The sequence below is a fragment of the Anser brachyrhynchus genome (assembly GCF_964034855.1).
Source record: "Anser brachyrhynchus genome assembly, chromosome: 2".
Taxonomy (NCBI): Eukaryota; Metazoa; Chordata; class Aves; order Anseriformes; family Anatidae; genus Anser; species Anser brachyrhynchus.
The window spans coordinates 96,620,181-96,633,587 of record NC_137695.1 but is presented as its reverse complement, the minus strand read 5'-3'; the positions used below and the strand labels follow the sequence as shown (position 1 = coordinate 96,633,587).

Genomic DNA, 13,407 nt, shown 5'->3' with positions numbered 1-13,407 from the left:
TGAGTAGAGTCCCTCTGTAAATGATGAAAAAAGGCTTTGACCTAAACCTAGAAAGGTATTTCAGAATAATGAAAAAATACAAGCAGGTTTAATTAGCTTTAATTAGATGTAAAGATTTCAAGTTTTGGGTTTCCTAAATTAATTCTTCTGTTTTCAAAGCCTTTTATTATGTGCAAACATCAATTGTTTCTGTCAAGTAACAGCAAACAAATTCTCTACCACAGTAACAAGCCAGAAATGCTAGAGCCAAGGATAACAAATGAAGCTAAAGTGCATATCAGATGACATGCATCTAGGCTTCTGGAAGATACACACAGCAAACACCCCAGGCTAAGCTTTAAAACCAAAGGAGGTACTTTGGGTGGAGCAAGGAGAAAAATTTGGGTTTCAGAGACAGAGCACCAACACTGTTTTGCTTTTTAATAGTTAATAATCACAGAAGAACACAAATCTTCAAGTGAATCAGGTGAAAAGTGATACTTATAACATTTCTCATAGCTTTTTATTAATACTTACATTCTGCCGGTCTCCAGTTAAATGGGCAAACTCAACCATTTCATTTCCAAACTGGCTGAATATTTGTACAAACTCTTGGAAGCTACTGACTTTTTCTAGCTGTTCCATTGTTGCAAGAACCTGAAAGAGAAGGGAAAAATACTGTGGATTATCAAGATACTAAACAAAAACCATTACTACTAAATTAGGAATTTTATTATTTATTTCTAAATCATGTTACTTAAAACGTACATATTTTGTTACAATTGAAGTATTAATAACCCAAAAGCTGGAAATCAAAGCCTAAAGTAATAATCATGCTTCAGTCAAATGAGTCACTTATTCTGAACCCTCAAAAACATTTTCTTCACTCTTCCCAATATCAAGAGAAATATTATTACAGGATTCAGTTTCCATATTTAGGAAAAATGTTATTGTCATATTAAATTTATAAACACAAGTACTTAAAAATAGTATACTGTTAATATCATGTGTGGAATTCTCAGTTTCAAAGTTCAATATCAGACGCATAATTTTCAAAGTCTAAAGCTGTAGCTGAACAGTCAGTCCAACAGGTGTTTGGTGACTGGCAGTGTGAATAAAAAATTCATTCACAAAAGAAAATTTTAATAAGTTAGAAATGCTTTAATATAATTTTATGCTTCCTATAACAACTTATTCTAACTCTGAAGATAAAAATGGATTTGAAATATTTTTTATTATTTCTATATGAAGCAAAGTACTAAATGAACCCAAGCTATATCAAGCTCTTAGTCAAGATACATAAGAACACGTGAAATCAGCATTTTGTAAAAATTCAGTAAAAACTATCACATAGCTTATAAATTACTGAAGCTATACTGCTGAGTGCAGTGAAGTATGGTTTCCACCAGAGGTTAACATTAGGGTTTTTCAGGTTAGATGTACAGTATCACCAAAGTGATTTTTCAAATCCACTTTCAGAAGGGAAGACAGCTAAAGCAGATCTTTGATGTGTTTCAGACTGGAGAACTAACAAACTGTACTTAAAAGAGAGAAACTTCAACTCAGTTTTTCTTTACTGTGCCAAAAAAAAACATTTCTCTCAAGTAAAAAAGCAGCCTGCATAACTGATTATGATAATTTCCCCCTCCCTGCAACCTAGGAAAGCACTCATAGAAGCAGCCATTCTTTGTAAAAGGGTAACTCTTCAGTCTCATAGTTACAATCTTAGAGGTTTGACTAGATTGATCTTAGAGGTCTTTTCCAACCTGAATGATTCTATGATTCTACAGCAAGCATTCCACTAAATCCTGAGCAATGTGAAACTGAATGCCTTGCTGTGCAATACTAGACCACAGTATCAGTCTGTTTTGTTATGTAGCCACTTCCACAAATGCTGCAGAAACAAGAACTTTAGTGATTCAGGTGTTTAATCCCTGTCTGAGCCTGGCTGGGGCATAAAGGACTTGAAAGGAAATCGTACAACAATGAAGATAGGAAAACAGCGGTGTATGTGTGTAAGAAGCAAAGAACCACAGGACTGGGAAAGTGAGGATGTAGAAAACAGTGTAGGGAAAGGAGAAAACATACAAGACCCAACTTTCTTTTCCAATGATGAAAAAAAAGTAGAGTAAATATGCTTAATCATTTTTGGTTTAAGCAAGTAGAGTACTTCATGTGTATGGTCTTGATTGCAAGAAACCTCTGTTACAGTTACCCTAGAGCAAGTGTTCCTGTCATGACAAATGTCATCAAGTAAAAATTTCAGTGAGAGCACACACATTTCTATTACAGCTAGTGATTCTAGATGTTCCAGCCTAACTGACATTCTAAGGAACTACTTACAGAAACAGTATAGCCAACCCTAAATCATCTAAAGCTTATTCAATAAGCTTCTAAAATGCAAAGTATCTGTGGTGTCTCTTTTTTTTTTTTTAATTTTAAGCTTTCAACATGAAACATAAACACTAATTAAAATGTACATTTTTAAAATTCAAGGTTAAAATATATATAGAAAAGACTAAGTTTCTATTAATACCTAATTTAGAACTTACTATTACACAGCTACTGCTGCACTATGAATGCCACTTTTCAGACTGCAGTCTTAGGCTGGCATCACTTCAGGGCGTGTCCATATTTTGATTCATTCTGCACAGGATAGCAATACCCCCGCTATCTGTCACTTCTCTATTCATTGTTCTGGTGCTCCTAACCTGACTGATGACAGTAAGCGGAGCAAGATGTAAACCTACTAGGTATGATGGAGAATGAAACAAATTTTGAAAGGTAGGAAAGATGTGGGCATGGACTTAAGATGTACAAAATCTAAAAACACAGAGGTGCTGAGGATACAGAGGCAGGAACAGAATCATTAGGATCATCAAGCAGAGATTGCTTTTCTGCAGTAGATCGCCATTCCAGAAGATCTCAATCACTTCATCAGTCTATGAAGTTGAATGTCTTACCATTATGGCATTTTTATATCCTTCACCCTTGGTTGACTTAACTACTCTTGATTCGTATGTGGAAGATGATCATGACAATGAAAATGAAACTATTCGTAAAGAGGCTGCAAGAAAAGTGGCACTAAGAGTTTAACATTGGGCATTCAGTCTCTAAGATGAAAATACAGGTGAGATGTTCTGGAAAAGTAACACGATCCATAAAGTCAGCATCTGTTACAGTTGACATAAATGATGATCTCACTTCTGCCTTTCCATCCTCTATGCCATACTATACTACACTGTCCCTGAGTATTTGTATGCACTGCTCAAGTCCCTGCCTACATCATCCCTCTATCACAGTATTTCTCAAAGGAAGAACTGCTTTGCCATCCATCATACCACTACCTGACACACTTTTCAGTGTACTCTCACAGAGTGTGCCTGTATAAGACACCATCATTTGTTTGACTTGGTCCTAGATACGTGAATTGCTCTACTGATTCCATAAACAGAAGCAGACATTCTCAAACACATGTAATGCATGTGGAAAGGAGACTGAAGTGAAACTCAAAAGACCACAAAGACTAAGTGACTACAGCAATCACAGTGAGACACACTTACTTTGGAATATAAGACTTCATTTTATATATTGTACTTTCCAAATTAAAACTAATTTCTGTACCTATGATTATTGTACTCATAGCACCATAACACTCAGACATTAGTTGTCTGAATGGCTGCAGACAAAGAAGAAAAGCTCAAGAAAAGCAGCAGAAGTTATCAAATGTGCCACTCTGGTTTCTGCTACAAGAAAAGACCAAATTGCAAGTAACAACAGGAAATTAATATGATGAAACTGATGCTACCTTCCCCAACCACTGGGAGAAGAAAAGACCACTAAAACAGCAAATCAGTGTCGCTAAGCCTCTGAGCCAGACTGAAGCAGGTAATACATGCAACATGGTTTCTAAATCTTGGGACTCAGTTAAGTGCCTTGAATCTCAAAGCTGCTTAATAAAGAACAGCCTGTCTAGAAAGCAAACTGGGAGAAAATAAGAGAGATATGAAGCATGAGGAGTCAAAAGAAGAAAGAAAGGCTCTGGATTACGAGTTGAAAGTTAATGGGGGAAAAAAAGAAGAGAGAAGCCTTCTGAAGCTCTCATTTTTCAAAGTTTTTTTTCTATTTTTATCTTAGAACACTTTTTTTGGGGGGAGGGAGATATTCTGCAGTCAAGACAGTGCAGTACTTGAAATAGATTACACTCGAAGTTAAATGGCCTTCATGCACTATTTAAATCAACTAAGTTTCAAGCCATAAGCTAAACTGCACAAAAATCTTTTAATCTGTAAGGCTCACTGCACTAGCACATACTTTCATCAGCATTCCTCACAGCTTTTTGCCTTAGATACATGCTGAATGGTCTCCTTGTCTTGTTCCTGACAGTAGAAAGATCCTGTCTTTTAGTAGCTTTTATTGGCCTTTTTACTGACAGACACTCTTCCCATCTCACAGAAAACTTACACATTTCTTCTCCAGCATGCTAAGTCAATAGTGCAATATGGATCATATAAAACGTAACAAGTCATTGAAAATTTTATTCCTCTTGACTTTATAGTCATCCCATTTCAGATATTTGGTAGGTGGACATAATATAAGGCATTCATTTTTACCTCTTTATTTTGCACTTCCCCTAGAGATACAATGGAAATACCCCTTCATGTAGCACCATTCTTTTGCATTGACTGCAGATAGCAGTTAAAAACTAAAAAGAAGTTAAAACAAAAAATAAGCTCCAAATACCTTGTTTCTGGAAGTTATTATTTGCTTAATAACAATTCTGTCTGCTAACACCAGCACCTTTGTGACTGAAGAAAGCAACAGCCTTGCAGCTTTTACCACTCCTGTTTTGTCTGTAAAGATTGTTATGTGGCTATCAGATTCCGGATGATCCAAGCTTGCTACATCCGTAAGTTGTGCAATTGTTTCACCTATAAGGAAAAATGTAAACAGTTACCATTTCATACTAAGAAAAAAGACACTGGGGTATTCTTAACTTTTACTTTTGAGATATTTCAGAGCAATCCACAACTACTCTTTCCTTCATTTCACTTCCTCTGGCTGACTGTTGGTGGCACCCTCTCCAAATTTAAATTTAGATGACTCAGTACTGCCTCGTACAACCATCTGTAAGCAACACTAATTTTCTTACAGGAGTATACTGATATTTAAGTGGAAGGTCTTTCTCCAATTTTAATAGCAAAAATCAAATAAATATCAACTCTTGCAGCACCATCACACTGAAGGAGTAGGATGCAGCAAGTAAATAAATACAAATTCCCCTCCATCTTCCAAATTCCAGTTAGTATTCCCATAATTTATGGATTTCATATTCCCGTGGATGTTTTCTGGCATGAAGTATAAAGAGATTCCAAAAAATAACATCCTAATTTATAGGACTGAAGCACGACTGTGAGGCTATTGCACTTTTTATATAAAACACCATCAAACACTACATTGTCAGAAACACAAGAGAAAAACAACAACGAAGCACCGATTTTTGGTTCATGAACATCTTTTAGTCAACTAGCATTTAATATAGCAACAGTTAAATAGGGCTATTTGACAACTTTTATTTTTAATGTGGTTAGAAAGTTCACGGTCCAATGCAGTCAATGAATCTTCTCCTTGTTTGAGAAAATCACAGGACCCTGCCCTGTTAAATAACAGATAGTCCTAAATAATAGCCCAATACAGGAAAGGCACAGAGCAGTTTCCTTACTCCACAACTGCAGAAGGACTGCTGAGAGACCAAACACAAGCAAGCTCTGAAATAAGGCATACTTTTTATTAGCACCCAAGGCAAGATGACCAAACCACAGCTAACCTGCAGATCATCCTTGAAGATAGTGTCTAGGACATTTGATTGAGTGGATTCATGTCCAAGGATTCATGTCCAAAACCACGACTAAGATAATTCACCTAAGCATCCAAGATAATCACTTCAAAAATCTGATAAAGCCAGGGCTCTCATATGAAGAACCTGGGCCTGCATTATTAATCTGGAAATGACACATACAAACTTTATGGAAAAAGGAAGGCCTGACAGTCCTTCAAAAGACAGCTCCACACTTCATACTATTTACACATAATTTTTCTCCTCTGATAATTATAATCCCTTGAGCTCTCAAGTTGCCTGAACATATATTTCACTACGGTAAGAGACTTGCAGTCCTTTGCCAGGACCACATCAGGTCATAAAAGTAATGCCAGAAATAATCAGAAGGTTTCTCTGTTAGAAGTATGCAAATGTGATAATGTTGTGGTTTAACCCGGCTGGCAGCTAAACACCACACAGCCGTTCGCTCACCCTCCCCCCTCCCTCTCTGGGATGGGGGAGAGAAACGGGAAAGTGAAGCTGGTGAGTTGAGATAAAGACAGTTTATTAAGACAGGAATATAATAATAACAATAATAATAATAGTGATAATGATAATAGTACTACTACTAATAATGTGTACGAAACAAGTGATGCACAATGCAATTGCTCACCACCCGCTGACCGATGCCCAGCCTATCCCCGAGCAGCCGGCCCCCCACCCCGGCCAGCCACCCCTATATATTGTTTAGCATGACATCAGATGGTATGGAATACCCCTTTGGCCAGTTTGGGTCAGCTGTCCTGGGTCTGTCCCCTCCCAGCTCCTGCTGCACCCCCAGCCTGCTCGCTGGCAGGACAGAGCGAGAAGCCGAAAAGTCCTTGGCCTGGTGTAAGCACTGCTCTGCAACAATTAAAACATCAGCATGTTATCAGCGCTCTTCTCATCCTAATCCAAAACATAGCACCCTACCAGCTACTAGGAGGGAAAATTAACTCTGTCCTAACTGGAACCAGGACAGATAAACAGAGTACACTCCGAGATGGTTGACAAAATGAATTCCACAGCTGAAAGGCCTGTTTTGGCCTCCCAGTACAAGAAAAACATTGACATTCTGAAGCATGTGACAGTCGAGTTTGAAGGAAGCAGGTTTGTTCTCCCTCAAGAAGAGAAGGCTAATGGCAAAGCTTACTGCTGTCTATGACCATCTAGTGGGCAGGGATAGAGACAAGAGGGACGGACTGCCCCCAGTGGTGATAGGACAAGGAACAATGGACAGGATATAAAAGGCTTTTATGAATATAAGAGTTGTCAAACACTGCAAGAGGTATACAAGTGAAATTGTAGTGTCTCCATTCTTGAAGATAAACGTCCTTACCAACCTTAGTTATCTTGCGATTCTACGTATCCATTTTAAATTGCTGCTTGTCAGACTTTTTAGTTTATTCCTTCTCTGTACTAAAAGACAAGACAAAAGTAGGAGAGAGCTGTCACTCCCATTTTACTCCATGTCTTCCTTTAGGGCTATGTAGTCAACTGGCAGAGAATACTGAAAATGTTATGACACTAACTCATTCTTGACATGTGTTTTTTCTTTTAAATTAACCAGTCTTTCCTTAGTTTTGGGAAAAAAATATCACAGATGGGCATCTAAAGATGTGATTCTTTGAGTTACATTCCACTACTATACTGTCACTGTAAACACTGACACAGTGCAAGAATAGTGTTAGGCAAAATCTGCTACATGACCCTCTGCAGTGTTTGATGATTCTTTTCCGAGTCAATCAAATTACAAGGCTTATTGCAAGGAAATAGTCATAACAAGTCTGAAACACTTCAGATCACTGATTATACCCTTCACAAGAGTCAGATACTACATCTGTCATCCTTCAAAGCCTCTGCAGGATGTGCAATTGATCTGAAGACTCGCTACTTTTCTCAGCAATTCAGACCCTTAACGTTCTAAATCTTTTAGGCTTGAGATCTATTTTCTATGGCTAACAAATCTTTCCTTTAATTTTTGGAGCCTCATCTAATTTATTGGCTTAAAAGGAAGTTTAAACAGCTCCACAACATCCTGCCCTAATCACCGAGGACTTTCTGCTGCCCATGCCATCAGAACATGGGACCTCAAAGTTTCAAAATCCAGCACACAGACATGAAAAACATATGCTTTAGCTGCATGCAAATCTGCATTACAGAAATTTTGTTTCCGTTAGAGTAAAAATGTTCAAAAGTGCAGAGCTAAGCTATTACTACTTCACATGTGATATCACAAACTTCACTCTACTGCTACTCCTTAACACTTCATTAATGTACATATAATTTTACAACATAGAACATTTTCTTAAGTGACAGAAAGCTCATTCAGGTCAATTTCTAAATTTTTTGCTTCCTTAATATGCATGTGCAATTAGAAACAAAGGAAACTTGGTGACCAGAATGATCTCAGTCAACAAGAAGCAGTTACGACTTACACTGAGGATATCTTAAAGGCTTCTTCTCCCACTTTTCCCTTCATTTTACCTTTGCAGAGATAAAAACAAAGGAAGTTCACACCTTCCTCACAAAACTCAGTAACTGAGGCAAACTACAGCTTCCCATAAGAAGAGTCGATGCATGGTTGGCTGAATTTGTTGTGGGAACTCCACTCCATATAAAGCTTTATGCTTGTCATGCATACTGTAATGCATAAATCCAGTATTTAATGTTGCCATCTCCAGTATTGAAGAGTGGTTGATACAAAAGCAGAACAATGAGCTGGCAGTTTGGGCTATTCAAACTAGTCACATTAGCTGACATCTATCAGTGACAAACAATGTTTCCATGCTGATTCTTTTATGGTCAATATTCTTAGATATAATTTGCCAGGAGATTTTATTGGCTTGCTTGTGTTCATGAACACAAAAACAAACTACAACACAAAAATGGGAACAAACACATATGATATACTGAATTTTCCATGCAGGTCTTCAGTTAGATCTGAAATACGTAGGTCTGAAAAAATAACTGACCTGTGCCATGGTAAATTTAAGTCTTGAAAGAAAAATAAACAACCCATATCCTCCCTCCTCTATATTGAGGAAATAAAACTTAGAACGTAGAGGAAGTATAACCATTTGGTGAGATAAAATAGGGCAGCCAGACTATTTTTAGATTCTCAGCTCCTCCTGGAGACACTGATGGAGAGCGGGGGGAGAAGCACTTGGCCACAAAACAACTGCCAAGTCAAGAAACAGAGATTCACACTACACTGGTCTTTTAGCAGCTGAGATTATCAATGGGAGTTTTTGGCTTGTCAGCATTTTACTTGGATCTCTGGAGAGAAAAGACATGCTTTACATAACAAATGGAATGTTTTCAAATTAGGACATTTCTGTTTGCAGCCAAGCTTAGTGAAGCAGCCATGAATCCTCAGCCTCAAGTTTATCTAGAAGAGTTTTTCAAGTAACAAAAACAGTCCTTTACCACCAGCGTGTTTTGTTGCTACTCATTGATGAGGAATTTTCAGAGGATTTCTTACATTACCGTGCCTAATCCGTAAGCTTTTTTTTTTTTTTTTTTTTAAAGCACAAAACCAGTATTAACTGCACACGCTGAATGTACTAAACATGCATCCCCAAAGTTTGAGGCCAGCAAGGGAATTTAGCAACAAATACACCAGTTAGGACACCAATAGGCAAGTTCCTCAAGGCTTCTGCAGCTACTAAAAGGGTAACAAACAAACTAATAAATAAACAAAAATAAATCACACAAACACCCACGAGTCCACTGTTTATCTTAACAGATCAATTATAGTAATTCATGTCTTAGAGTGGAGAATGGCTCCTTCCTGCAGACAAGACATCAGTGTTGAAGGAAGGGTCATTTATTTGCCATCACATCTGGAAACTTAAGACAGACTCAATGCTTCCTGTGGCTTCAGGGAGACAATCTGTCATGCCAGGAGGTACTTCTGCCTGCTTAAAAAGGAAGAACTTCAAGCAGAACTTCCCATTATCTAAAAGTATTTGAAAGAAAACAAACAAACCCCACACCCAACCACCACAAACAACAAAAGGAGCATTATTCTAGCTCTGATCTTTTTGAAGGCTGCACTGCAGTTGTAAGAATATTCATCTATGAATAGTCACTAAAACATCATTCAAGGGACATATCCGGGAAGATGGTTTCTAACATGACACTGACATTCTCTTACAGTATCAGAGAATGTAACCTACTGTTTGCCTAGAGAGGGCCTTCTGAAGGGAGAAGGGTGACAAAGGCAACTCAATCAATTTTACATACTTCAAATTCAAACCATACACCCAGTAAGTCTGCAACAAAAACTGAATCCAGCAAAAAGACAATCATGTTATGATTTTCATTTTACTGAGGGAAGTCATAAGATGACTGATGTGAGTCATCTTATTGACTCTTGATGAAATATGGGTTGACACTGACCTTCATTCACACATTCAGATTTAGAACGATCTCATATTACTTTATACACTCCACTGTTTTAGCTTGAGAGCAACTCTAAGCTTATTTTCTCAACATTCTGCTCTCTGTCTCTAGTTACATCTTACTATAAACATCAGGTAATTCCTTGTGGCAAAAGATCAAAGCCAACATACAACTCCATCCACCTCTCATAAAATGACAGCAGTTTAAGCAAGCGACAAAAATGAGTGACAGATCAGGCCTTGAATGAACCAGCAGAGGTTTAAACAATTACATAACACATTAAGGTTCTTGCATTATTCCTGACACTAAAAATGCTGTGCCAAAACTGGCACATGCACAAAAGGTTACAAATTTTGTGAGTAACTACATACCTGCTCTCCTTGCCTCGATGCAAGCAACACTCATTTCTTCTTTCAGTTCATGGTTTTCGTTGGCTATAGCTTCACCTACTGTAACAAATCTTCCAACTGCCAGGTTAACTGCTTGGCCCACTCGCTGGATTGCTTGCAGAGTCTTGTCTGAACGCTTTGGTTTATCTTTATGATTAATAAGAGTAGTTATCTGTGAACAAGTAAGAGTTAATTTTTAGAACTGTGTACAAGATGAGTTTTTAATATTATAGACAAGTTTTGAGCTGTTACTGAACTCAGTAACAGATTTTAGGATACTAATAAAGTAAGCGTGGGGTCATGAGTTATTTAACTTCTTAGAGAAGGAAAAAAAATGGAGCATAAGTTTGCTCATCTGCTGTGATCTCAGCTTATCTCAGATCTGAAATGAATTGATTTTTTTTCCTCCTACTTGCAATATTAAAATAAACTGCCCTAGGTCTCAACAGGCTTTCACATTAAGGACAGACTAGAAGTTGAGGAGTCCAGCTGTAGGCATATCAACACTGTTTGGGGTTTGCCAGCATTAGAAATCCTATAAAGTATTTGTGCTGCCAGGTAACTAAACTCTCTCATCTACTAGGATTTAGGATCTTTGGCTCCTTTAACTGAAATAAGCCATTCTAAAAGATGTTTGATCCAATTGAATAAGGCAGGCTTTAAGAAAGAACAAGCAGTAACACAGTCTTTACACAAAAAGAAAGACCATTTACCTTTTAGAAACCACCTGAAGCATCCTATTCTGGCCTATCCAAAAATCCTAAACCAGCATAAAAGCCATTAATATTGCCAAAAAAGTTAGTCCTGCTTATCCTTGCCTCCCCTCCCCCCTCCCCCCCATTTTTGCAATGAATTTATCTGATGTGGGCTGTGGTGTTGAGCTGTGGAGAAGGTGATGTTTATTAGTTTAGTTTTATTCATAATCAGTTGCCCATAATCAGTTTTTGGCAGCAAAAGAGAAAATGTACAGACTAGAAAGATGGCAGAGGTGCTTCTTTCAGTAGCAGTGCGGTTTAAAATGCATTGCAGTACTAGCCACATCCTTAGGAGTTCAAAGAAGTCTACTAAAAGAATCACAGAATTACATGAATCAAGTGCTTAAACACCTCGGCTGTATCAGCTATCAAGCTGATAGATGTCTGTCTGTTCCTCAAAAAAACATGAATCACCATTCATTCATACATTCTCCTAGAAGCTGTATCCGTAATGCTCACATCACTTCCAAGGAAAGAGCTGGAAGCAGTGTAAGAACTGTTCTGCTTCGTAATTTGATCAATGCCGAAGATTTTTGTGTTATTTTTTCTCCACCTTTTTCCCAAACCAGAAGTTCCAAAGGAATGCCACTTTCTACAGTTCATACAACAAATTTGTCCCTATAAGAGGCCCACACCACAGTTCACCAACCTCCATTCCCAAAGCCCAAAAACCCTTGATGTCTCTCCAGCAAAAAGACCAGTTTAGGATGAAAACAGTCCTATTAAAGAGTAATCCAAGCATATATGTCAACACTTCCAAGTTCATTCTAGAGATGGAATGATATTCCCAAAATGGATACCCCTCCCAATTACCATCACTTCTGTGGAAATTCAGCTTATGTTAAAAGCAGATGTTAAAAACGCCTGCAATGTGCAGCTCTCCAAATTCCAGCATTGTGGACGCTTTGGGTACACCAAACCACCAAATACCTGCAGCTAACCTAACAAGCCCAGCTGGCTAACTCCTGACTAGCCATGGACAGTAAGCGTAATAAGAGCATCAGCCCAAATGCTGCAGAAAACCAATTTGACAGAGGGGCACAACTTTCTTTCCTCAACTTACATTCAAGCAAACAGGAACCCAATGTTATGCAAACAAAGGACTAATATAAACCCGTTGAGTTACTGACTTTTCAAAATTATATAGAATAACAAATAGAATACAAGTTGGATGCACGTCCTGGCTGCAAGTTTGCCTCCCACAGCATTTTACAATAGCAGAAGTTTAAACATGTTCAGCGTAACCCTGAAAAAATGCATACAGAACTAACACTGCAGAATGAAAGGAATCCCACGGTCTGTTACAAATCATCGAGGGCATTTTAATCCCATATGTTACTGTAAAGGTACACAAATGACAAAAATCACTAAGATGTCAGTTATGTCAGTTTAAGTTGCTTTAATAAAAGTGCTACAAAACGTTTTTAGAAACACTTTCATTTGAGATATGGGAGAACTTCACGATTCTACCACTTTAGCACTCTCTTTATAGGGGTCATAGGTATTGCACGATTTCAGAAATAGCCACCTCTTATTCTCTACCACGTAAGGTGAAGCAAGAAGCAGCAACTGTTTTGGCAGGTACCACCACCAGTGTCATCTAGTCTGTAACACCCACTGAAGGAGTTTCTAAATGCAGATTAAGTTTAGTATGGACACCTATGTTTACACATGGCAGACGATGCTTTTCAGATATTTCCTGGAATAATGAAGTCCTAGCTGGGTAATATAATTCCTTTGGGACTAGCTGCATTAAGGCCACTAGAGGAACTCTCTCAACGTTAGAAAGGAAGGAAACTAGTTCCAACAGAAGTTGGTCAAGAAGTTTGAAACATACCAAGACATAAACAGCTTCACGCCTATTCAAGTGTGATCAACATTATAACATTAGATGTGACACGTGCAGCCTGTGCTGATACAGTAAATTTTGTGTAGGATGCTTATTAAAAAAAAAAAAAAAAAGGTAAAGTAGCAAGCAGCCCTGAAATAGGAGTAGGTAGTTCCTAATAAAAGAATGAGG

The 13,407-nt window shown here is 37.9% G+C and overlaps 1 protein-coding gene across 1 annotated transcript in view; it reads right to left on the bottom strand.

The window, feature by feature from the left end:
• The window catches only part of CTNNAL1 (catenin alpha like 1), a 57,923-nt gene that overhangs the window by 29,856 nt on the left and 14,660 nt on the right, over positions 1–13,407 (bottom strand). Inside the window, exons 2-4 of the mRNA XM_080583598.1 lie at positions 10,615–10,804; positions 4,723–4,910; positions 517–636 (exon numbers count right to left, since the gene is read on the bottom strand). Of these exons, the coding sequence (XP_080439724.1) occupies positions 517–636; positions 4,723–4,910; positions 10,615–10,804 (498 nt within the window). The remainder of the gene's footprint in view (positions 1–516; positions 637–4,722; positions 4,911–10,614; positions 10,805–13,407) is intronic.